This window comes from Mya arenaria, chromosome 4 (genome assembly GCF_026914265.1).
Source record: "Mya arenaria isolate MELC-2E11 chromosome 4, ASM2691426v1".
In the NCBI taxonomy this organism is placed as follows: Eukaryota; Metazoa; Mollusca; class Bivalvia; order Myida; family Myidae; genus Mya; species Mya arenaria.
The window spans coordinates 38,270,034-38,294,596 of record NC_069125.1 but is presented as its reverse complement, the minus strand read 5'-3'; the positions used below and the strand labels follow the sequence as shown (position 1 = coordinate 38,294,596).

Below are 24,563 nucleotides of genomic sequence, written 5' to 3'. Positions count from 1 at the left end.
CATGACCTGAAACACAACGTGTCTCCATAGGCTTTTTCGGAATACCACATCCCCACCATTTTCAGGAAATTCTTTAATTGCAATATGCCCCAAGTGCATTCTTTAACAACTACTTAAATGCTTTGAAGTCATAACCAATATCTGTTCTAAATCATCTTAGCTGACATAATCATATAATTATTCTATGCTTTTCCTGGGTTATTTAGTTTTGTTTAAAAAACAACAATTCATACTGTATGGACATGAAAGACGAATATTTTCATGGATTGTTACTGGCGCCTATTCCATTTATGTTTTCGCTGTTCTTTTACTTGTTTGTAACATTTTCGTCGAACAAAATTGATGCTATATAAATGATCTGGCAAACAAAAAAGTATAAGTTATTTTACAAGTTTATTCAGTTCTTCAACTGGAGATCGAGAGCCCCTCAAATTTGTTTTCATCACGATACACTAATCTTTATAATTATTAAATACTCGAATCACCGATATAATGGAACAATGACTGAGTCTGTCTTTGGCATAACTCAGCCGTTTGTGTATTGTGTATTCACAAAGTTTTCACTCCCTCTTTGATAGGTGAATGTATAGACTCAAATCAGCAAATAAATACCACGATTTGAATTCAAATCCAATTCACAAAATAAGACATGCATGTCATTAAATTACACTTGATATATTGTGACATTTTTAACTAAGTTTAAATGTAATTGGATTCATCTTATTAAATGAAACTTTTACGTTTAGATATGTTTTAAATATAATTGAATTTAAATAATCCTGGTCTTTTTTTGTTTAGTTTGGTTAAGGTTTAATTTACTAAAACCCATACATATTTACACTTAAATTGGACTTTTAAATAAAAACACATACACATATACACATTACTATAATTAATGTGTTTCCATTCACACTCACCATCAATACATACGTATAAGTATGTATAATTTCAGGCTACTGGTGATGAGGATCCTTCACAGATATCGAAACAAGTCGTGTTTGTTAAAACAATATACAAATGTGCAATACCATGCATACCTTAATTTTTAAAATACTGCTAGTGCCTTTGGCCCCTCTCATTTCATTTTTTTCCCATACTCCTAATGGTGTTTCGGGCCACTCAAGATCTCTTTCGTCCCTGGTGCTGGTCCTGTCCCAAAGATTACGAGACCCGTAGGGAGAGGGAAATCATAATTTCTACAGCAAAGCCCAATTCACATGTTCAATTATCTACTCAAAACTTTCAACAGCAGCTGATCAACTTAGAACAGCGGTTTAACTACAACATTAATAACCTTCAATCTAGTGTCAAAAATAAATTAATATAACTTTTAACCGATTGACAGTTTCGCCGTGTATTGTTATCAATATGTCAAATACCCAATAACTCAATTTGATAAACCTCAAACCTAATTTCAAGCACTGCCATTTCAGCCTTACCGAAAGTCGCAAAACCAGCCGATTTGTGGCAACAAGCGTAAAGAAGAAGAAATAACAATGATTATATGCAGCAATTCCCATCACATTTTAATTAAATTAGCTTCCGTTTCTAATACTGGTCTACTAGAACTGGTATTCAATAATGGCTTATTTAATATTTTGTCTTTTTACACCGTCTGTTAAAAGAAACGCATTGTTTAAAAGGTCGTATTGTTGGAGATTAAAATACTTGCTAAGGTTTTCCACAAGCTATCAACAACTGGATTACTTGAAACTGTATATATGGTTTCAACAGTTTCAACTTCTTTTAACCAGTCGTCACCTGGTAAGCCTACATTGCTTAATCTGAAATACATTAAAGTTGATTTGAATGTTTCTGTCGCCATCGGTCATTCACTTTGCATACGTGGTTTCTGTTGCAGTTCAAGAATTCACCATTGAGATACGAGTACCTGTTGCTGGTATTCCTGATACGCTGAAAACCAATGTCGCGTGATTTTAGAAAAAAAACATCATTCGGCGTTAAAAGTCGGTTGCGGCGTCCTCTGAAAATTCAGTGCTTTTTGCAATTTGCTTTTCACTTTTTTTTTTCAACCTGTTGCTCCAAATAAAACAAGGCTACTGGTATTGCAAGTGACCTTTATAAACATCTCAGAAAGTCGTTACTTGTTACTTTTAGAAATCTGAAACCTGTACATCTTATCTTGTTCGCCCCGAGGTTCCGTCTTAACCTCAGCAGGGCAGTTATACCAAAAACCCAGTCAGAATCTGCAAAATGAATGTGAGGCCTTTTTCTCATTCGGCAAAAAAATATTTGTATAGTCGATAAACTAAAGGTCTGGATAATCTAACATCTGCTTTATGTTTTTCAACTCCTTCTAACGACCAATTCGTTGATGATCTTTGTGTTAAAGGGACTATACACCAGATTGGCACCAAAAAAGTCTCTTCTCAGGACAATTATTTAATGAAATGTTTTACTCCTTGATATCATAATTGTAAAAAAAATACCACAATGTAAAGAAAAACCGAGTCGGAGACCGGGTTCCAGTCGGTGTCGCCAAATTTGCAAACCAGTTTTGCATCCACTGTGCTACGAAGGTTTACTCTAACCATATGGAATATTTAAGCTATATACCTAACTTGGTGATATCACTTGATAACATCGAACAGCCAATCACGCATAAGAATAAATTCTACTAGGTATACCTACTTAGTAAAAAAAAATAATAATGGAAAAATACGGAAAAAAGCGAAAAATAAATTATTTGTAAACTAAGTGGTACAGTTAGTTAGTTTCAATGCATTGTACAAATCGATACCAAGTTTATGTCAGTTTTCGACATTTTTTTTTAAAAAGGACACAGGCACTAACCTGCACATTAAGGTAACCTGACTGTCACACATTAAGTTTCAAAGCTTACAGTAAAAAAAAATCCTATAATGTATGTGAAATATTATCATTGAGACATACACTATATAAGCATATACAAATCACACAAAGTGAAAAGCGTTAAATAAAAAGAGAGACGAACATAAAAATAGTAAGTATTGAACAAACAGTTAAGTGTATTTTTGTACAGTCAACTTGCAAATTCATTTTACTGCATTGCACAATTGTGGCAATCGATATCGCATGAAGTTTATTTTTACTTATGACGGCAGCCGTGAGAATAGCTTTGATAAAACCACGTAGTAAGTAAAGCGGTTAAATTCTCCAATGCTTTGCGCTTTCGTTATTGACTTGGGATACGCCACAGTGGCTCATACACATTTGTCTTTGAGCACATTCCTTAGTTGCTATATCAACATCTAAACATTTTGTATGCAGACACAAGAAAAAGGTACGTTTTACAGGTTTATATTTGTGTTTTCGATAAATTTTGAAGAATGAACGTTTTAATTGAGGCCGGAAAATAAGCGATAGTTTCCTTTATATAAGTAGGAATGTTCGATCAAAAGCGAAAGTAAGTATATTTCGTATTACATGTATGTATATCATATGTTTATAGATAAAACAAACGTGAAACCTCCATTTAGTGTGAAATTGTAAGGTTCAACGTCTCTTTACAATGAACGTTTGTTAATGCGTTCAAAATTGTGTAAAGCTAGCTGGTTATATAATTTCCTTTTACACGGTTAGTTTAAAAGTATTTTTTTTACAAACATTCCTTTGATGTGATTTCAGAGAGTTTAAAAGTTTGCAACATCTGATTAATTGTATTCGTGAAAGGTCGTTGTTAACTGGAACCTAAGCTCTCTTAAAATGTTGTGGAGTTTATTATTTAGCCAATAATTAAAGCAAAAGTATGAGTTCTTTTGATAACTTTGATAACATCTTATATATTGCGAAATATTCATTGTAATTTCATATTGAAAATTTGTAAAACATTGACTGCAAGATTACATGGAAAATATAAAACCTATCGAAAACAAAATTGTAAACATTAATGTTATCAGCAATACTTGAAAGATAAATCAGAACAAATAGTTTTGATACATACGAGAAACAGGTATAGATTAGTTTCGATACGCTGATATCTATTTAGGTAGGTGTATACTTATCATTCCGACGTTCTGAATGTATAAGATTTACAATCAAATCGATTCAAATATTAGTAATAAACATACTTTTTCAGCGTAACATATATCAAAGGCGTTCTCGTCCATACAGAGACATTGACAATTATGGCATCCTACTCTCCGGGACAACGTGACTTAACCAAGTCAAACATGGTATTCCTGAGCCTTGTCATGAAACTAGACTCTGCTCTGCACCCAAACCTACAAGTTCAACTGAGGGAGGTCGAATTTATCAATAGATTTTTCGCTATAATGGGAATGGAAGAATTAATACCAGTCGGTAGTTGCATGGACGGGTCAAAGGTCAACACCCCAACAGATTATGGAGATGTTGATATTTTACTTGTACCAAAGAAATATGTTTTGAACGAACAGTTATTTGACTATGATCCTAATTACCCAGCATTTCTCCATGTAAGAGGAGATAGTGACCATGTAAAAATCTTTAAAAATGTGAAGTTAGTTGAAGGCTGCCATGTTCCAGTGATGGTTCTCAAACAAATACAAAAGCATTTTTTTCATCTTATTCCGTTTTTTGTTCATGGCACAACGTCAGGCGGAACACCTGGTAATGGTGGTACATTTAATACAGTGAAAAAATCCGGTGTAGGTTTGGAATTTGCCAAACTTGACGTTGATAATTTTGATTTGAACGGTTTTGTAGGACAGCAATACAAGGGCGTCGACAAATTAAGGATCTTCGGGAAGTTCATTGATTTATCAATGGACATGTTCATAGATTTTGACTTGAATGAAGCCGGAGATAAGGCCATGCAAAGAAGAAAACGCAAGAAAAATCATAAAGAGTGTTCATCGACAAATATGATGATATCAGCTTTAATAAAAGCAGTGGATGTTTTTAGTGGAAAGTATAAAGAAGATCAGTCGGATTGCACCTCATCCAACAGTTGTAATCCAAATCACGATTCTATCGAAGAAATAGAAATCGATCATGAAGACGGAGATGTAACTATGAGGTATATTAATAATCTGGATATAGACGAGTCTAATGGGGAATCCGATGAAAATACCGATGACATCTCAGTGAGCATGCCAGTAGCGATTGAACCAGACTTTGATCACGACGACTCAAATGATAAAAAAGTTTATTTGCCAAAAATCTCATCGGCAGATCTTGTTCCAGCCTTTAAATTTGGTGACTGGCCAAGACCAGCGGCAGAATGGAAGACGAGGAAAAGGAAGTGGCCGTCGAAGGATACAGTTCAAAACGTTGTAGAATGTGGTTGTCACATTGTATCAAAACGACCACTCTTCCCTGAACTCAACGGCGATCCAACAAAGGAAGACAACTCACCAGAGTCCGACAAAACAAACACATTTTTCAGACTTTCCTTCTCCCAATGCGAACTCCTTCTTGCAAAATGTTTGACAGAGACACAGAAATGTTGCTGGAGAATACTGAAAGCCTATCAGAAGGCTTTTCTTGGCACAGAACCTAAAGTACTTGCCTCGTATCATTGGAAAAATGTCGTGTTTTGGGTCAGCGAAGAGACAGACCCTTCGTTCTGGACGGAAGACAACGTTCTCTGTGGTGTTTGCAAGGCTTTAGACTTTATGATACAATGTCTCCGGGAAAGATTTATTCCAGTTTATTTCGTGAAAAATGAAAACTTGATCGCTGGGTGCCAACATGAAGTCATAGAAGAAGCGTTGGCAAGAGTCATTTCAATAAGGAAGAACCCCATTGGATATCTGCAGTTATTTATTGAAAGTCCTCCTCAGTCCCTTCCATATCGAGTAAGTAGAAAGGCACTGAAAACGTCGTTAGACAATAAAAACTCTAAAACTGAATATGTCCTAGATACTATGGTAGATTCGGTGCGAGATTTTCCTAAATTAGCAACGGACGAAGATTTTTACTCAAGAATGCCATGCAAAATGCTCGAGTGTTGGCAACTTATGAAAAATACAATAGAAGAAACTCAAACCTCAAACAAATCCACCGAAATTATTGAAAATATGGACAAGCTGTTCAACAAAGTGTTAGTGGATTTTGAGGGAGATAAAAGTGACGAGGATGGTGACAGTATAACCAAAACGGTTGTAGAAACAGCAGAAAGTTTATTATCTACAATTACTGGTGAAAGTAGCAAGTCTGCAAATACCAAAAGAGAAGTCGTTCAAGCTTTTATTGAGGCATTTACTTCTTTAAGTGAGGACAAGCCTGTGGATCACAAGAAAGCGTTTGGAGGCGTGCTTTCTGCTTTCACGTCTACCATTGAAGAACGCTTAAAAGCAGAACCTTCATCTAGCTCTACATTTCTTCATGGTGCAAGCGCATTTATCGAAGCCCTCACGGAAAACGTCATGAATGTTTCTGAAGGTGAACCATCTACTGACGTTCCTAGTGGCATTAAGAGCTTTCTCAGCAAGTTTGGAGAAAAGTTACATCCACATAGCCAAGCCAAAGAGGAGGACTTTGATTTAGACTGAAATACAATTTGTTTTGTTCAGAAGGTTCTATAACGTATTGAAATTGATTGCAAAATGTTTTCTGCTGATTTTTATTTCTGATAATTGAGTTAATCAATAAATGCACGTGCGTATGCTGAATATATTTTACATACCATTCGGTTTTGAACAATGTGTGACTGTTAATGCAGTAAGGTGTTTCCGTTTAATTAGATAATTCTTGTATTTACTAATGGAAGATTTAAAAAAAAAAATCGCAAATGCGCACTGAGCAAAGTCCATTCTTAGTAAGTTAACGCTCCAGATGTTGTACATACGTGTCTGTAACTGATGTTCATGGTTTGCAAACAACGCTATGTCTGTAAAAAGCTAAACATAGGTTATGTTTTTAAATGTTGCATGATATCCGACAATAAACAAATAATGACTTGACTTGACTAGATAGCTTTGGTTTTCTTTAATTCATTTTTGGATGCGGGGATACATGTATACATGTTAATGTATTGATGATAACGTGATATTTTTACACGAGTTGCCTGAAGACTCCTTCCTGTATAAGCGATATTAATTTCTAACGCTCTATTCATTTACAGCCTCCATACAAGAAACAAAAACGATCTGGAACTTATAACCAACCATAGATATAGTGACTGAAGCTCGCTTTTGTAAATCATATTGATAGAAGGGTTACATAAATCCCTAGTAGATAGCTTTATGTATGTCCTATCTTTAAGGCATGCAAATGATGTTCATGTATCAAATCAAAAACCCTACTTTTAGATCTACCACTAGGATGTGTACCAGACAGTCCGGCCTTTGGCATAAACAGTGCCTGAATCGACACTTATTATACATTTACTTTGAATTTGATAGATACAACGTACTCAAGTATCAAGGAATGCGTCAACTCTTTTCCTATGTCCCATGGCCGTGTATACGCTCCGATCCCAGCGTGAGAAAAACTCATGATACTGTTGCATCTAAAATGCTCCCAAATAAATGTTGAACGATAGGGGCCTTCGCCGTCCACCTTAGTTTCGATTAAAAATTGAATACGGCAAGACTCAATGTCATGCTTTGTCCAATAAAAGCCACACAATTGCAACCTTGAATACAATAGAATATTGCAACACGTCCGGTATCCATAAACATGACAGTATTCGGTTATCCGTTAACTACTTGTCAATCCATATTAGTTTAACATAGCCTTACATATCATAGCATTTATAAAGATTTTAATGTAACAACAATTACAACCAAAAAATACATAGATAGTGGCGTGAAAGTGTAATATTAAGCATATGATTTTAAATTAATGCAATAAAGGTGTTCACATCTTCATTAAATAGTTTGGAATTATAACAAATAGGTATGCAGTTAAAATGTAGTATTGTTCAGTGTGCTATATATGGTAAAGGACGTGTCCTTGAGCTTAATACGTTATACGGATATGTATTAGTTATAGAAGATACACTAGACATAAGATTTATAAAGGTTTTTTTTGTAAGCCAATATCAATAATATAGAATGACATAGTGTTATCTAAGTTCACAAAAATAGACAAACGAATGCTTAGGATTTGCAAAAACATGATTAGATTTCGCTCTAGATGCAAATACGTCTGCCTAAAGGGAACCTTTGTAAATTGTACAGCTATACATATTTTCTACACGTTTTGAGTGTTATGGAGATTTGTTTTAGAAAATCATTCATACTTAATGCATTTGGAAGACAAATTGTATCACAGATTTTCACACGCATAGGTTTATGCTTTATGTTTTCGATGGTCGTGCTTGTACTTTTTTGTTATATTTTAATCGTCTATAACAATGGTACTTAACAAACAATCTGGCAAACAAAACTATGTAATTTAAGAAACCCCCCCTCCGTCCCCGCAAGTACGTTTAATTACCGTAAATGGCATCAAAGTCAACTTAACGGTGATTTCGAAAAAAAACCTGGTTCAATAAATACATAAGTAAAAGTATGAGTTATCAACAAGATTCAAGATTCAAGATTCAAGATTTATTTACAGAATATCCAGAAGCCCATGTGGACAAATGAATATACAATATAGTGTTTTCAGGTGAGTTCATGTATACAAATTACAAAACTAAACAACCAAAAATAAAATAAATATCAAATACGCAAAAACATGAACTTCATAAGTTCAGTAAATCAAAATATTTTATAATGCAATCTTTTAATCAAATTAACATGTCAATAACGTTATATGTTTAATCACAGATAAGTGGAGATAAAGGGTATACAAATACATACATACAATAGCTGTGCTATGATGAGAGTTATGTTTGCAAATATCTGTAACTCCCTATATCGGACAACCTATGCAAAACAAAACTATAGGGAGCTTAAGGGAAATGACTAACACTTTAAATTTCACTATTATAATAGTCTTATCTGAATCAGGTAAGATTAGTTTAAAACTGTGAAGGTAACACACTTCAGAGAATCATTTTACATGAAAACTTTGTGTTAATATTCAGTCTAGTAACCATAAAGACACAAAGTATGTGTCGAAGTGAAAAGACATATTTAATAAATACTTATAGATTTAAGCAAGCATGTGTACTTTTAAAAGCGTACTTATTTTGTATCAGGTAGATTTAGATAGATAGATTTATTTCGGCAAAGGAAGCATATACATAGTTCACAACATAGGATAAAATAATGAGCATTATTAAATACTATATCACATACGAGAAAACTATGACATACACACCAACACCAAGGATAACACAAAAAAGGGCAAGCCCTTATTTCCATTGTGGTCGTTTGTATTGGCGGCATGACATAGAGAGGCGGACCTAAATATAATCATGTTTAAAAGTACTATTGAGTCATAAAAATGTATATCACAGTCAAATCTTGATTTAGTGACACTCCTGTTTGCAGCTAGGATTTAAAACACATTACTAAAATTGTAAAAAGATATTAGCAAACAATTTAAAATCCTGAGCCGAAATAGGTAAAAACAATTTTAAATACTGTTCATAAGATGACTTTTGTCGACTTCACCAAACGTATTTGCATACATCATTTATGAAACCATCACTTTCGTATTTGTTTTACTAAATAATAAAGCTAAACACTCATTAATGTAACAGTGATGTTATGTAAAAGTATCTCATACATGTTTGTTTAACGAGATTATATTCATAACTAACCACACAATACAAAACGTTACACGATACACGGATAAATCACAATACAGATGCAATAATTAGGACGCATTTATGTCAACTGATCTAACTAAAAATCCATTGTAAACATACATACTAAGTTTTCTTAATATGTCTTCTTTATCAGATGTAATTAATTGGATAAAAATTTGGTCGACGTCTATAAAATAATGGTATATATTTACGTCTTATATCAGGGTATAGGCCTCATTCCAGAACAAAGTGGTATTCGGCTTCTAAGCATTAGCAGCATTTTCGTACGATAAGGACGCTAGAATGACGGGTTTCTAGCTTGAAGTCAACAAAGGCCAATAAATCGACAAAAATAATTTATAAGTTATCACAGTTGAAAGGCGGCTATTTGAATTGTTGTCTGTAAAATTTAAACTTTCTTTCATCTTTAATTTACACAGACATTGTTTTTAATTATTTTTTTCCAACTTTCCCTACATTTCGCAATGTGACTTATTCGATGAAGAACAACGCAGATTTCTGATATAAATATGGATGCTTAGTAACCCAATAATAGTTTGGGAATCATTTTAAACGGTTTGATATGTAGATGAAAAATACGTAAAATTAATACCGATACAAATAATACAAACAAGCTTTTCTGACATTTGAAGATCTGCTTTCAGGGTAGATAGGAACAATCAAACCCTGCAAAAACTTTGTGTAAAGTGTATCATATTTTTTCCAGACAACTGTTGAACATGCATACAGATCAAATTAAAACATGCATTAGTAACGTCCCTTCCCTTATTGATAAACGTTGTACTAATAAAGGATTGACCTTTATATACGTTTGTTTGAAACACTAATGAAAATGTATATCTGTCTTTAGACAGATAAGTTGATATGTTTACAATCGGGATTTTCAGAAATAGAAACATGGATATATAAACGTAAAAATGGTGCAAGGTTATAAAAGAGTTGGGTAAAAAATGTGCGATATACTAATTATATGTAAGACAAAGAAAAGCTAAGAAAATTAAAAAGAAACAAAAGGGAAAGTAAAACACGCAGCTGAAAGTGGAAAAAAGTGACTCAGTGGTTTTGTTCATTTTTTTGTCTAAACTTGAAATCCTAAAATTAATTTTAACAGTCTGATAAAGGGTAAAGTGAAAGATGGAATGCCATTTGATTTTTTTTAATAATACAGGAAAATGTTATTGTTCAACTTGGGAAAAATAAATTTTTAAAAGCAAACACTAGTATTCATAATCATTTTTATTAAATAGGCCGATGAAGAACTATTTTGTACATTAACTTAATTAGGTAACCTAATTGTCACATATGCATGCATAGTTTTTAGTTCATGTTCAAGTTCAAAGCTTGAAGGCAATAGCGACATAAAATGCATATAAATTACACATGTCATAATCATGGACACATACGTTGCACATATATTACACACAGACAAAAATTACATAATATTAAAAAGGAAAATATATAGTTAGTATTTAACGAAAGGAAAAGTTCTGTTCAGATGTTCTATATTGATGCACTCATCTGGCAATTTTCTTTCACTGCATTTCACAACTGCGGGGAGAGGAAATTGTGCCAATCGATATAGCATGCAGTTTATTTTTACATATGACGGCTTAACCACGTCGTATGTACAGCGTCTAACATTTTCCAATATTTATCGCTTTCGTTTTTGACTTAAGACACGCCCGGAGGCTTATTCAAATATATCTTTGTACACGTTCTTTAGTTTTTATATAAGCATCTAAAAATATTGTATGCAGACACAAGAAAAAGGTACGTTTTATTAGTTGATTTTCGAGAAATTACGAATAATGAACGTTTTAACTGAGGCCGGAAATGGGCGTTTATTGCCTTTATATAAACTGGCAAGTAAGTAGGAATGTTTGATCAAAAGCGAAAGTAAATATTTTTTGTATTTCATGTATGTACAGCATATGTTAATATAGAACACAAATGTAAAACTTTCATTAAGTGTGAAAATGTATGGTTTAACGACTCTTTACAATGAACGTTGTTAATACGTTTAAAATTGTATAAAGCTAGTTGATTATATAATTTCCTTTTAGACGGTTAGTTTAAATGTAACATTTTTACAAATAATCCTTTGATGTTATTTTAGAGAGTTTGATAGTTTGCAAAATCTGATTAATTGTATTCGTGAAAGGTCGTTGTTAACTGGACACCGAAGCTCTCTTAAAATAGTGTGGAGTTTATTATTTAGCAATTAATAAAAGCGCAACAATGTGTTTCTTTGATGCATGTGATTAAAATTCACTTGTCAATGCTATATTGGTTTAGACACTTGTAACTTAGTTTAAATGTAATTGGAGTTTCTTATTAATTTGAATAAAACTTGTACGTTTTGATATATTTCCAATATAATTGGATTTAAAGTATTTTTGTCATTTTCGTTTAGTTTGGTTAAAGTTTAATTTAATAAAACTTATATACACTAACACTACAGTTTGGCTTTCAAATAAATACACATTTACACATTGCTAGAGTTAATGTGTTTTATTTCACACACATTAGCGTAATCAATACAAAGGCAAATGTAGATATTCAGGCTACTGCTGACGAGGATCCTCCACAGATATCGCAACAATTCGTGTTTGAGTGTTTGTCGAAACAATATACATATCTGCTATGCGATAAATACCTTTCTTTCAAAATACTGCTAGTGCTTCTGGCCCCTCTAATTTGATTTTATCCCATACTCCTAATGATGTTTCGGACCACCTAAGATCCCTTTCGTGCTAAATCCTTGATCCTGTCCCAAAGATTGAGGGACTCGTAGAAGGAGAGAAATCATAATACACCGTTTATTGTAACCACGCCCCCAACCCCCCTGTCCGGGTGTATACCGGGGACAGAGGGAAAAATGGGCCGAGTGAATGCGGGGTTTTGTTATCGCGCCGAAAATAGCGGGGAATGGGTCGTGGCTTTGTGCCGGGAAATATCTTTTCTTTTAACGGGATTGTTCACGTTCTGAACAAGCTTTTACCGGAGTTTAACAAGATATTAAAAAAAGAAGGTCATCCTGTTTCTCTCCCAATTTGAAAGAAGTAAGTTTCCAATAACAGGATGTCCCCGTGGTGCGGGGGCTTTTTGCATGGTGGGTAATTTACCTGGGAGTGGCTGGACTGAAAGTCAATGTCCCCGGTAGTCTTCGGACCTGATGGGTGGTGTGGTTACAATTAACTGGTGCATACTTTCTACATCAAGCCCAATTCACATGTTCAATTATCTACTCCAAACTTTCAAAAGCAGCTAATCGATTTAGAACTGCGGGTTAATTACTACATAAGTAACAGTCAATCTAGTGTCGAAAATAAATTAAAATAACTTTACAGCGGTTGACCGTCTCGTCGTTTTTTTGTCAACCAGATGTCAATTAACCGATAACTCAATTCAATAAGTCGCCAACCTGATTTCAAACCCTACCATATCAGCCCTACCAAAAGTCGCAAAACCAGCCGGTTCAGTGCAACAAACGCAAAGTAGATGAACTAACAATGGTCATATGCAGCAGTTCCAAGACCAGCTAATCGGTCACACAAACAGTCTTCCGTTTCTTATTCTGTTCTACTAAAAGTGATATTCAATAATGGCGATTTTGATATTTTGTCTTTTAATGATTATAGTCAAACTGAAAAAGCCAAGTTCTTTGAAAGTTCGTATTGTTAGTGATTTAATTACTTGCTCTGTATTTTTATAAGGTCTCTACAACTGGATTTTTGATACTGTATCACAAGTTTCAACAGTTTCAAATTCCTTTTACCAGTCTTTACCTTGTAAGCCTACATTACCTAATCTGAAAAACTTTGGTGTTGATTTGAATGTTTTCTTTGCCAACGGTCATTCACTTGACATATGTGGTTAATTTGAAGTTTCTGTTACAGTGTACAATTAGCACTGTATTACGAGTACCTGTTGTTGTTGTTGTTGTTGAACCTGATACGCTGAAAAAAAACCACAATAAGGTCTCGTGCTTTCTGGAACAAACAACATTAAGTATTGAAAGTCGGTCGCGGCCTCCTCCGCAAATTTTGTTTTTATTTGGCTACTTTCTTTTAACTATCTTGATTGTCGCCCTGTTGCCCCATATGAAACGATAGCTTTGTGGTATTGCAAGAGGTCATGGTAAAAATGTTAAGAAGGTGGTTACTAAGAAATCGGAAAAAATGCGTCTTACCTTGTTCGTTGCCAGGTTCCGTCTGTACCTCAGCAGGGTAGTAATGCCAAAATCCCTGTCAGAATCGGCAATATGAATGCGAGGCATATTTCTCATTTGGTAAAAATGTTATTTTTGTAGTTGATAAAGTGAAGTTCTGGATTATCTAACATTTGATTAATTTCAACTCAATCTATTGACCATTGATGATCTATCTGTTAAGAATGACACAGAACATAACCAATGACAACATAAGGGTCGGTTTTGTGGACGCAAAATCCCCTTGAGAACTAATCTGTACATTAAGGTAACACAATTGTTACACATAAAGTTTCAAATCTTATAGTGAAATGAGTTCTATAGTGCATACTAATGCGCATGACCATATAGACATTGTCATTGAGACGTACATTATATAATCATATACATATCCCACAAAGAGAAAACCGTTACATAATAAGAGAGAAAAACATATCAATATAAGTATTAAAGCAAAAGTCAAGTACGATCGTTATTATTCACATCTATTTTTATACAGATGGGAGAGAAAATTGTGCCATTCAATATAGCATGAAGTTTATCTTTACATATGACAGCTTAACCACGTAGTATATACAGCGTTTAAAATTCTCCAATGTTAAGCGCTTTCGTTCGTGACTCATGGGATACGCCACAGCGGCTTATATACATTTATCGTTGAACACATTCTTGAGTTGTTATATTAACATCTAAACGTACCATATGCAGAAACAAGAAAAAGGTTCGTGCTTTAAGTTTATGCTGGATCTTTTGCGAAATTAGGAAGGTGAACATTTTGGTTTGTGACTTAAGTGATATTAACCTTTTTATGATTTGCAAAATAAGTAGGAATGTTTTATTAAAAGCGAAAGTAAGTATTCTTTGTCTTTTATGTATGTATAGCACATGTTGTTACATAATAAAAAACGGGAAAGTTCTATTTAGTGTGAAATAGTAAAACTAAACGTCCTTTTACAATGACGTTTGTTTATACGTTTAAAATTGTATAAAGCTAGTTGATTATATAATTTCCTTTAAGACGATAGGTTTATATCTAACATTTTTACAAACAATCCTTTTGATGTGCTTTCTTGGGAGTATGGAAGTTTGCAATATCTAATTGTATTTATTAGACGTCGTTGTTAACTAGTAACCAAAGCTCTTTAAAAATAATGTGGAGTTATTAATTTATAGGCAACAATAATAGGGCAAGAATAAGTTTCTTTGATAACGTTGATTATACACTGCGAGTATTCATTGTATTTTCATAGTGAAAACTTGCAGTATTTCTAAGACATTGACTGCAAGAATACATGGAATATATAAAACCTTTCGAATATTTTTTTAAACATTTATGTTGTCAGCAATACATGTAAGATTATTCAGGACAAATAGTTTCGATACATACGCGTAAATGTTATAAATAAGCTTCGATACGTTGCTATCTCTATATCTAGGTCGATGTATATTGATTATACCGCCATTTTCAATGTTTTAGAACTAACTAGTATATGATTGAATTAATAAAACAAACAACCGTTATAAACATTTTTCAGTGACATATATATCAACGGTGTCCACGTCTATGCAGAGACGTTGACAAGTATGGCATCCGACACCTCGAGGCAATGTGACTTAACAAACTCAAACACGGTGTTCCTGAGCCTTGCCATGAAGATAGACTCTTCTCTACACCCAAACTTACAAGTTCAACTTAGGGAGGTCGAACTTATCAATGGTTTTTTTGCTGTAATGGATTTGGAAGAACTAGTTCCAGTCGGTAGTTGCATGGATGGATCAAAGGTCAACACCCCAACAGATTATGGAGATGTTGACATTTTACTTGTACCAAAGAAATATGTTTTGAACGAACTGTTATTTGACTATGATCCCAATTATCCAGCATTTCTTCATGTAAGAGGAGATAGTGATCACTCAAATATCTTCGAAAATGTGAAGTTAGTTGATGGCTGCTACGTTCCAGTAATTGTTCTCAAACAAATACAGAGAAACTTCTTTCATCTTGTTCCATTTTTTGTTCATGGCACAACGTCAGGAGGTATACCAGTAAAGGGTGATGCTTTCAATTCAGTGAAAAGATCCGGTGTCGGTTTGGAGTTCGCCAAACTTGACGTTCATAATTTTGATTTGAACGGTCTTATAGGACAGCAAAGTAAAGGCGTCGACAAGTTAAGGATTTTCGGTAAATTCCTTGATTCGTCGTTGGACGCTTTCATAGATTTTGATTTAAATGGAGACGGAGATAAGCCCATGCAAAGAAGAAAACGCAAGAAAATTCAGAAAGAGTGTTCATCGACAAGTATGATGATATCAGCTGCTATCAAAGCAGTGGACGTTTTTAGTGGAAAGTATAAAGAGGAACAATCGAATAGTACCTCAGAAAACGATTATATCGAACAAAAAGAAATCGATCCTGAAGACGGAGATGTAACTATGAAGCATGACAATAATTTAGATATAGACAGCTGTAAACAGAGCGACGAAGATGACACCTCAGCGAGCATGCCAGTAGCGATTGAATCAAACAATGATGATGATGACTCTGTTGATCAAGAAGTTTATCTGCCAAAAATATCATCGGCAGATCTAGTCCCAGCCTTTCAGTTAGGTGACTGGCCAAGACCAGCGGTAGAATGGAAGACGAGGAAAAGACAGTGGCCGTCGGAGGAAACAGTTCAAAAAGTTGTAGAATGTGGTTGTCACATTGTATCAAAACGACCACTCTTCCTTAACCTCAACGGCGATCCAACAAATGAAGACAACTCACCAGAGTCCGACAAAACAAACACATTTTTCAGACTTTCCTTCTCAAGATGCGAACTCCTTCTTGCGAAAAGTTTGACAGAGACACAGAAATGTTGTTGGAGAATACTGAAAGCCTACCAGAAAGCGTTTCTTGGCACAGAACCTAAAGTACTCGCCTCGTATCATTGGAAAAATGTCGTGTTTTGGGTCAGCGAAGAGACAGACCCTTCGTTCTGGACGGAAGACAACGTTCTCTGTGGTGTTTGCAAGGCTTTAGACTTTATGATAAAATGTCTCCGGGAAAGATTTATTCCAGTTTATTTCGTGAGAAATGAAAACTTGATCGCTGGGTGTAAACATGAAGTCATAGAAGAAGCGTTGGCAAGAGTCATTTCAATAAGGAAGAACCCTATTGGATATCTGCAGTTATTTATTGAAAGTCCTCCCCAGTCCCTTCCATATAAAGTAAGTAGAAAGGCACTGAAAACGTCGTTAGAAAATCAAAACTCTAAAACTGAATATGTCTTAGATACGATGGTAGATACAGTGCGAGACTTTCCTAAATTGGCAACGGACGAAGATTTTTACTCAAGAATGCCATGCAAAATGCTCGGGTTGTGGCAAGCTATGAAAGATAGAATAGAAGAAACAGAAACCACAAACAAATCCGCCAAGTTTATTGGAAATATGGACAAGCTTTTTAAAAAAGCAGTGAAAAAAAATGATTTTGAGGAAGATATAAGTGACGAGGATCATGATAGTATCACCGAAACGGCTGTAGAAACAGCAGGAAGTTTTTTATCTACAGTAATTGGTGAAACTAGCAAGTCTGCACAAATCAAGAGAGAATCCGTTCAAGCTTTTACAGAGGCAACTTCTTTTAGTGAGGACAAGCCTGTGGAACACAAGAAAGTGATTGGAGGCGTAATATCTGCTTTTACGTCTACCATTGATGAATGTTTAAAGGCAAAACCTTCATCTAGCTCTACATTTCTTCATGGTGCAAGCGCATTTCTCGAAACCGTAACCGAAATCGTCCTGAATGCTTCTGAAAGTGAACCATCTACTGACGTCCCTAGTGGCATAAGGAGCTTTCTCAGCAAATTTGGAGAAAAGTTACGTCCACATAGCCATGCCAAAGAGGAAGACTTTGATTTAGACTGAAATCCATTGAAATTGTTTGAAATTGTTTGAAGAATGCGTTGTGTTGATGTTGTTGTTTTTTATTAATGAGTTAAATGTGCCTATGCTTAATACATTTTCCATACTATTTGGTTTTGTAAATTTGTGCAGTAAGGTTAAGTAGCTACACATGTTTCCGCTCAAGTAGATACTTCGTGTATTTACAAATGGAACGTATTTTTAGAAAATATGGAACAATGTCCATTCTAAGTAAGTTTACGCTCCAAATGTTAGACGTGTGTGTCCGTATTACTGTCCATGGTTTGCAAACAAAACTATCCACGATATAGCTTGGGTTTTCTTTAATTCATTTTTGGATGCGGGGTTGACTGAAGACTCCTTTCTTATTGTCTACTGATATATATATATATATATATATATATATATCCAATTACAGCCTCTTTACAAGAACAAAAACGATATGGGACTCATAACCAATCATAGATATAGTGACCCAGGCTAGCTCTTTAAAATCCTATTTAAATAAGTGTTACATGAATCCACTGGAGAAAAATATTTGTATGTATGTTCTATTATGTGAGCATGTACATCATGTTCATGTATCAAATACCGGACTGTATAGATACAACGTCCTCTAGTACCAATGAATGCGTCAACTGTTTTCCTACAATGTCCCATGGCCAAGTACACACCTCTATTCCAGCTGAACGAAAAAAAAACTAATACTGGTGCATATAAAATGCTCCACAATAGTCATTGAACGATAGGGACCGCCGCCGCCCACCTCAGTATTTCAAAAAAATAAATAAATACGGCAAGACTCAATTTCATGCTTTGTCCATAGCTTTGTCCAATAAAAGCCACACGATTATCAATTTTAATAAAATTAAATAGGGCAACACGTCCGGTGTCCATGAACATGACAGTTTTCGGTTATTCGTTAACTTTTGCCGAACGATATTAGTTTAACGTAGCCTTACATATCATTTATATAAATGTTAATGTAACAACATTTACAACCAACAAGAACATGGATAGTGGCGTGAAAGTGAAATATAAAGCATGTAATGTTAAGTTCATGCAATTAAGATTTACACAACTTCATTCAAATAGTATGGCATTATAACAAATAGGTATGTAGTTCAAATGTTATATTGTTCAGCGTGCTATATATGGTAAAGTTCGTGTCCTTGAGCTAAATACTTTATACGGATATGTGTTGGTTATTATAGTAGAATATGCACTTGACATATAATTTATACAGTTTTGTTTTGTAATGATGTTCCTACGCACATCTGTATTTATGCACTCATCTGGGAATTTCCATTTTCTGCATTGCACAAGTGTACAACTGAATGGAGTGATAATTGTGCCAAATTTAGCAAGTTTATGACGGTTTAACCACGTACGCCTAGTGGCTTTTACAAATAGATCTTTGTTCACGTTCTTAAGTTATTTAGACACAAGGAAAGGGTACGTTTTTTAAGTTTATGTGGAATTTTTGGGAAATTAAAAAGAATGAACATTCTATTGAGGCCGTGAATTAAGCGATAATCCTTTATATGATTTGCAAATTAGGTAAGTATGTTTATTAAAAGAGAAAGTAGATATTCTTTTTCTTTCATGTATATATAGCATATGTTTATATATAATAAAATGTGAACGTTTCAATTAGAATGAAATTGTAAGGCTGAACGTCCTTTTACAAATTAAAGTTTGCTAATACGTTTCAAATTGTATAAAGCTAGTTGATAATCTAATTTTCTAAGAATAAGTTGAAATATAACATTTGTAAATGTAAACAATCCTTTTTTAGATTTGCAATATCTGATTAGTTGTATTTGAAGGAGGTCGTTTTAGACTGGAAACCAAAACTCTCTTAAATAATGTGGAGTTATTAATTTAAGCAAAAGCATGACTTTCATTGATTACGTTGAAAATATCTAATATATTGCTAAGTGTTCATTGTATTTTCATAGTGAAAAATTGCAAGTTTTTTTTAAACATTTACAGCAAGAATACATGGAAAATATGAAACTTATCAAATACATAATATGTGAAAAAATCAATTGAATGTAATCAGCAATACATGTACTATAAATCAGGACAAATAATATAGATAAATGCGAGTAAAAGTGTTCAGATAAGTTTCGATAAGCTGCTATCTTTATATTTAGGTGCTAATTATACCACAGTTCTGAATGTTTAAGACATACTTTTTACATGATTTAGTTAAAAAATCACACACGTTTATAACAATTTTTCAGTGACAACGGTATCAAAAGTGTCCTCGTCTACGCAGAGACGCTGACAATTATGGCCTCCTACCCTTCGAGACAATGTGACTTAACCAAGTCAAACAACATGGTGTTCCTGAACCTTGCAATGAAATTAGACTCTTCTCTGCACCCAAACATAAAAGGTCAACTGAAGGAGGTTGAATTAATGAATGGATTGTTCGCTGTGTTGGGTTTGGAAGAGTTAGCTCCAGTCGGTAGTTGCTTGGATGGATCAAAGGTCAACACCCCAACAGATTATGGAGATGTTGACATTTTACTTGTACCAACGAAATATGTTTTGAACGAACAATTATTTGACTATGATCATGATTACCCAGCATTTCTACATGTAAGAGGAGATAGTGATCACGCAAAAATCTTCAAAAATGTGAAGTTAGTTGATGGCTGCCATGTTCCAGTAATGGTTCTGAAACAAATACACAAGGACTTCTTTAATCTTGTTACGTTGTTTGTATATGGCAAAACGTCAGGCGTGGTACCCAAAAAGGGTGGGACCTTTAATACAATGAAAAGATCTGGTGTAGGTTTCGAACTTGCCAAACTTGACGTTGATAATTTTGATTTGAACGGTTTTGTAGGACATCAAAGGAAGGGCGTCGACAAGTTAAGGATGATCGGGAAATTTATTGATTCGTCGTTGGACGCTTTCATAGATTTGAGTTCGAATCAAGACAGAGATAAGCCCATGCTAAGAAGAAAACGCAAGCAAGTTCAGAAGGAGTGTTCATCGACAAATATGATGATATCAGCTGCTATTAAAGCAGTGGACATTTTTACTGGAAAGTATAAAGAAGAACAGTCAGAAAGGACCTCGCCCAATAGTTGTAGTTTAAATCAGGATTCTATCGAAGAAATAGAAATCGACCCTGAAGACGGAGACGTTACTATTAAGTATAACAATAATTTAGATATAGACGAAGCTAATGTGAGCGACGAAGATAACGATGACACCTCAGCGAACATGCCGGTAACGACTGAATCAAACTATGATGACGACGACTCTGAGGATCAAAAGGTTTTTTTGCCAAAAGTATCATCGGCAGATCTTGTTCCAGCCTTTAAGTTTGGTGACTGGCCAAGACCAGCGGCAGAATGGAAGACAAGGAATAGACAGTGGCCGTCGGAGGAAATAGTTCAAAAAGTTTTAGAATGTGGTTGTCACATTGTATCAAAACGACCACTCTTCTCTGACCTCAACGGTGATCCAGCAAATGAAGACAACTCACCAGAGTCAGACAAAACAAACACATTCTTTAGACTTTCATTCTCAAGATGCGAACTCCTCCTTGCAAAAAGTTTGACAGAGAGTCAAAAGTATTGTTGGAGAGTATTAAAAGCCTACCAGAAAAAGTATCTTTGCACTGAACCAAAAGTGCTCGCCTCGTATCATTGGAAAAATGTCGTGTTTTGGGTTAGTGAAGAGACAGACCCTTCATTCTGGACGGAAGACAACGTTCTATTTGGCGTTTGCAAGGCTTTAGACTTTATGATAAAATGTCTCCGGGAAAGATTTATTCCAGTTTATTTCGTGAGATATGAAAACTTGATCGCTGGGTGCAAACATGAAGCGATAGAAGAAGCGCTGGCAACAGTAATTTTAATAAGAAAGAATCCTATTGAATATCTGCAGTTATTTATTGAAAGTCCTCCTCAGTCCCTTCCATATCGAGCAAGTAGAACGGAACTGAAAACGTCGTTAGACAATAAACAATCTAATATTGAATTTGTCTTAGATACTATGGTAAATTCAGTGCGAGATATTCCTGAATTAGCAATGGACAAAGACGTTTTTTCAAGAATGCTATGCAAATGGCTTGAATTATTGAATCTAGTGAAAAAAGGAATAGAACGTAATAAATCGTCAAAATATTCATTAAAATTGATTGGAAATGTTGAAAAGCTGGTAAAGAAAGTATTGAGTCAGATCGATTTTGAGGACGATTCAATTGTGGATAAAACTGATACTGATGACGGTGATAGTATTATCAAAACTGTTGTAGAAACAGCAGGAAGTTTATTATCTACAACGACTGGTGAAACTAGCCAGTCTGCACATATTCAAACTCTTACTGAGACAGCAACAGCTTTTTGTACGGACATGTCTGTTGATCGCAACAAAATATTTGGAAACTTGCTATCAGATATAACGTCTACCATAGATGACCACATAAAAGCAAAACCTTCATCGGGAGCTACATTTCTACATGGTGCAAGTGCATTTTTCGAAACCGTAAATGAAAATGTCATCAAGATTTCTGAAAACGAACCACGTCCAGACGTCCCCAGTGGCATAAGAAGCTTTCTCAGCAAAATTGGAGAAAGGTTATCACCACATAACCAATCGCAAGAGGAATACTTTGATTTAGACTGAAATACACGATATATCGCCTTGTGAACATTAAAAGTAAATAGTTCACTCATTGTTATGCTACTCGTGAAATATAAATTTTGGTTCTCACCCGTTAAAGTATATTGCAATCTTAAACTGAAACAATTATCCTTAATAAAGTGTATTTTCCGTCATCAAATATTAATTTATTTTATTTTATTTTTTCAATACAACTGTTGAACATGTATACATATCAAAATAAATGCATACAACAGTTACGTGCCTTCAAGTGTGGTATTGTTAATGGTATAAGATTAACGTTGTATATGTAAGGGTATGAGCCTTTCTATGCGTACAGAAAAAAGAACACTAATGAAAATGTATATCTGTCTTTAAACAGGTAGGTTAATATTATAGCATTCGGGATTTTCAGAAAGAGATATGGGCGTCTATAAACTTGGTAATGTTGGAATGTTACGGAAAGTAGGTATCTATATAATCGTTTAATCTGTTCTTTTACTATAATAAATAATAAACGTACGCGTTTTTCAAATGTCAACATGGGGTTGTTCCTGCAGTTTCCATTGTTTTGCAAAGACATATCAAGAGATAAACAGCCACATTCTAACGTTTAAAGGTATCATGTATTACCAGGTTTATTTTGCCTTTACTTCGGAATCTTTAGTAGAGACACTGTGAGGTAATAGAAGTAATATAGAGCACATAAGATAAGTATTTTAATGTTTATATTTTCCAGGTAATACATTAAGAGTTACTAACGAAACAGTCATTCATTCTGTGGCCTATATTTTTGAATTTTGCAGGAAGAAAACAATATACAGGTGCTTGTTTATAAACCATATCATTTTATAACTAAAGAGCAACTGTAAATCTTAAAAAAGAAAACAGAAAGGATGGATTTTCATATACGCCACTGAATTCTACAATGTGCTTTATATCATTTTGAGAGGTCGTACACACAATGGTTATTTTTGAAAAAGGTTAATGTTGAATCCTCAACAGAAAGTGATATATCTGTATCTTAAGTTTATACATGTTCTCCGGGTGACAACATATATCCACCAACAAATACATACCTTTTGTACGAACAAATATGTGACTTTTGTATTCCTGGTTGCGTTTCAAAGACGATCGTAGTCGATTGAAGTCGTTAATTGGAACTATCTAGGTGTTTCAGTATTGTGCTACATATTTTAGGGAGTTGAACTTTAGCCTGTATTGAAAATGAAAACAAAGTTGAGGAATAAAAAAACCCCAATGCGTTGACATTTGTGTCGTTTATACAGATGTAAGATTAGTGAAGTTACAATTAAAAACCTAAACTGAAACGGGATCCAGGTGAGCATATGTATCATGTATCATTTGAATGAATTTCCAGTTTATGAACTTCGAAATGGCAAACAACTAGCGCACTGAAGAAGCTGTCTAGATAGATTGGAAATAGACTCTGCTTCATGCTTATCCTCATGGTTCTTTAAAGAACATGAGAACCATGTTCCTGAATATTTACATGATTTTGGAGCGTGAGTAAAATTAGATAATTTAATGTATTTAAAAGTTGACAGGTTTTCCCAGTTTTTTGGTTACGCTATTTTTAGCAACGCAAAAGTAAATCCGAGATTACACACGGTACTCGAATGATACGGAATCAGAAAACGACAGTATCATGATGCGGATTTTTCAATACGGCATGCTGTATTTTCACTGTTGGATATGGAAAAGGAATTAGATAGGCATATAATAAAACTTGTAATTTAAAACTATTTAGTATTTTGGGTTTGGGTTGTTTAATACTCATATTAATAATCCACAAGCAAATACCTTACAAAATTACAAGGTGTTACGAGGAATTGAAATTTAACATGTAAGAAATAATATGGTTGATGAAGCTTTCGGAGAACTTGAAAGCTTATTTGTGAGTCGGTTTCTTAAAACGATTGTTTAACAGCCTGTATTAAGGATAAATGAATGGCCAATAACTAAATGCTTGTTCAAATTGCTTTAAATTGCTTTATCAAATTATCAAACACAGACAAAAGTATATCAGTACAACAAAATTGTCAAATGTTAATCTTAGACGGTTCATTACTTTATAAATTAGTTTTTAAAAAGGCGGTACAATAGTATCGAAATTAAATTGAAATTCATACAGTTGAATGCTTG

General features: G+C 34.3%; 1 protein-coding gene across 11 annotated transcripts; it reads left to right on the top strand.

Moving 5' to 3' along the window:
• The first annotated feature begins 3,116 nt into the window (after positions 1-3,116).
• On the top strand, positions 3,117-22,646 carry LOC128231527 (uncharacterized). 11 transcript variants are annotated; one of them, XM_052944493.1, is made up of 3 exons: positions 3,117-3,230; positions 3,261-3,283; positions 4,079-6,892. In XM_052944493.1, the coding sequence occupies exon 3, from the start codon at positions 4,128-4,130 to the stop codon at positions 6,474-6,476; it is 2,349 nt and encodes a 782-aa protein (XP_052800453.1). In that variant the 5' UTR covers positions 3,117-3,230; positions 3,261-3,283; positions 4,079-4,127; the 3' UTR covers positions 6,477-6,892. The 11 variants fall into 11 exon arrangements, with proteins under 11 accessions (XP_052800453.1, XP_052800452.1, XP_052800457.1 ...); XM_052944492.1 differs by lacking the exon at positions 4,079-6,892 and adding an exon at positions 20,018-22,646 and having other exon boundaries at positions 3,153-3,283; XM_052944497.1 differs by lacking the exon at positions 4,079-6,892 and adding an exon at positions 15,398-17,818 and having other exon boundaries at positions 3,167-3,283.
• The last annotated feature ends 1,917 nt before the right edge of the window (positions 22,647-24,563 follow it).

Bases quoted from the DNA above. Each gene is read 5' to 3' on its own strand.
- LOC128231527 (XM_052944492.1), top strand. From the start codon at position 20,067: ATGGCCTCCTACCCTTCGAGACAATGTGACTTAACCAAGTCAAACAAC.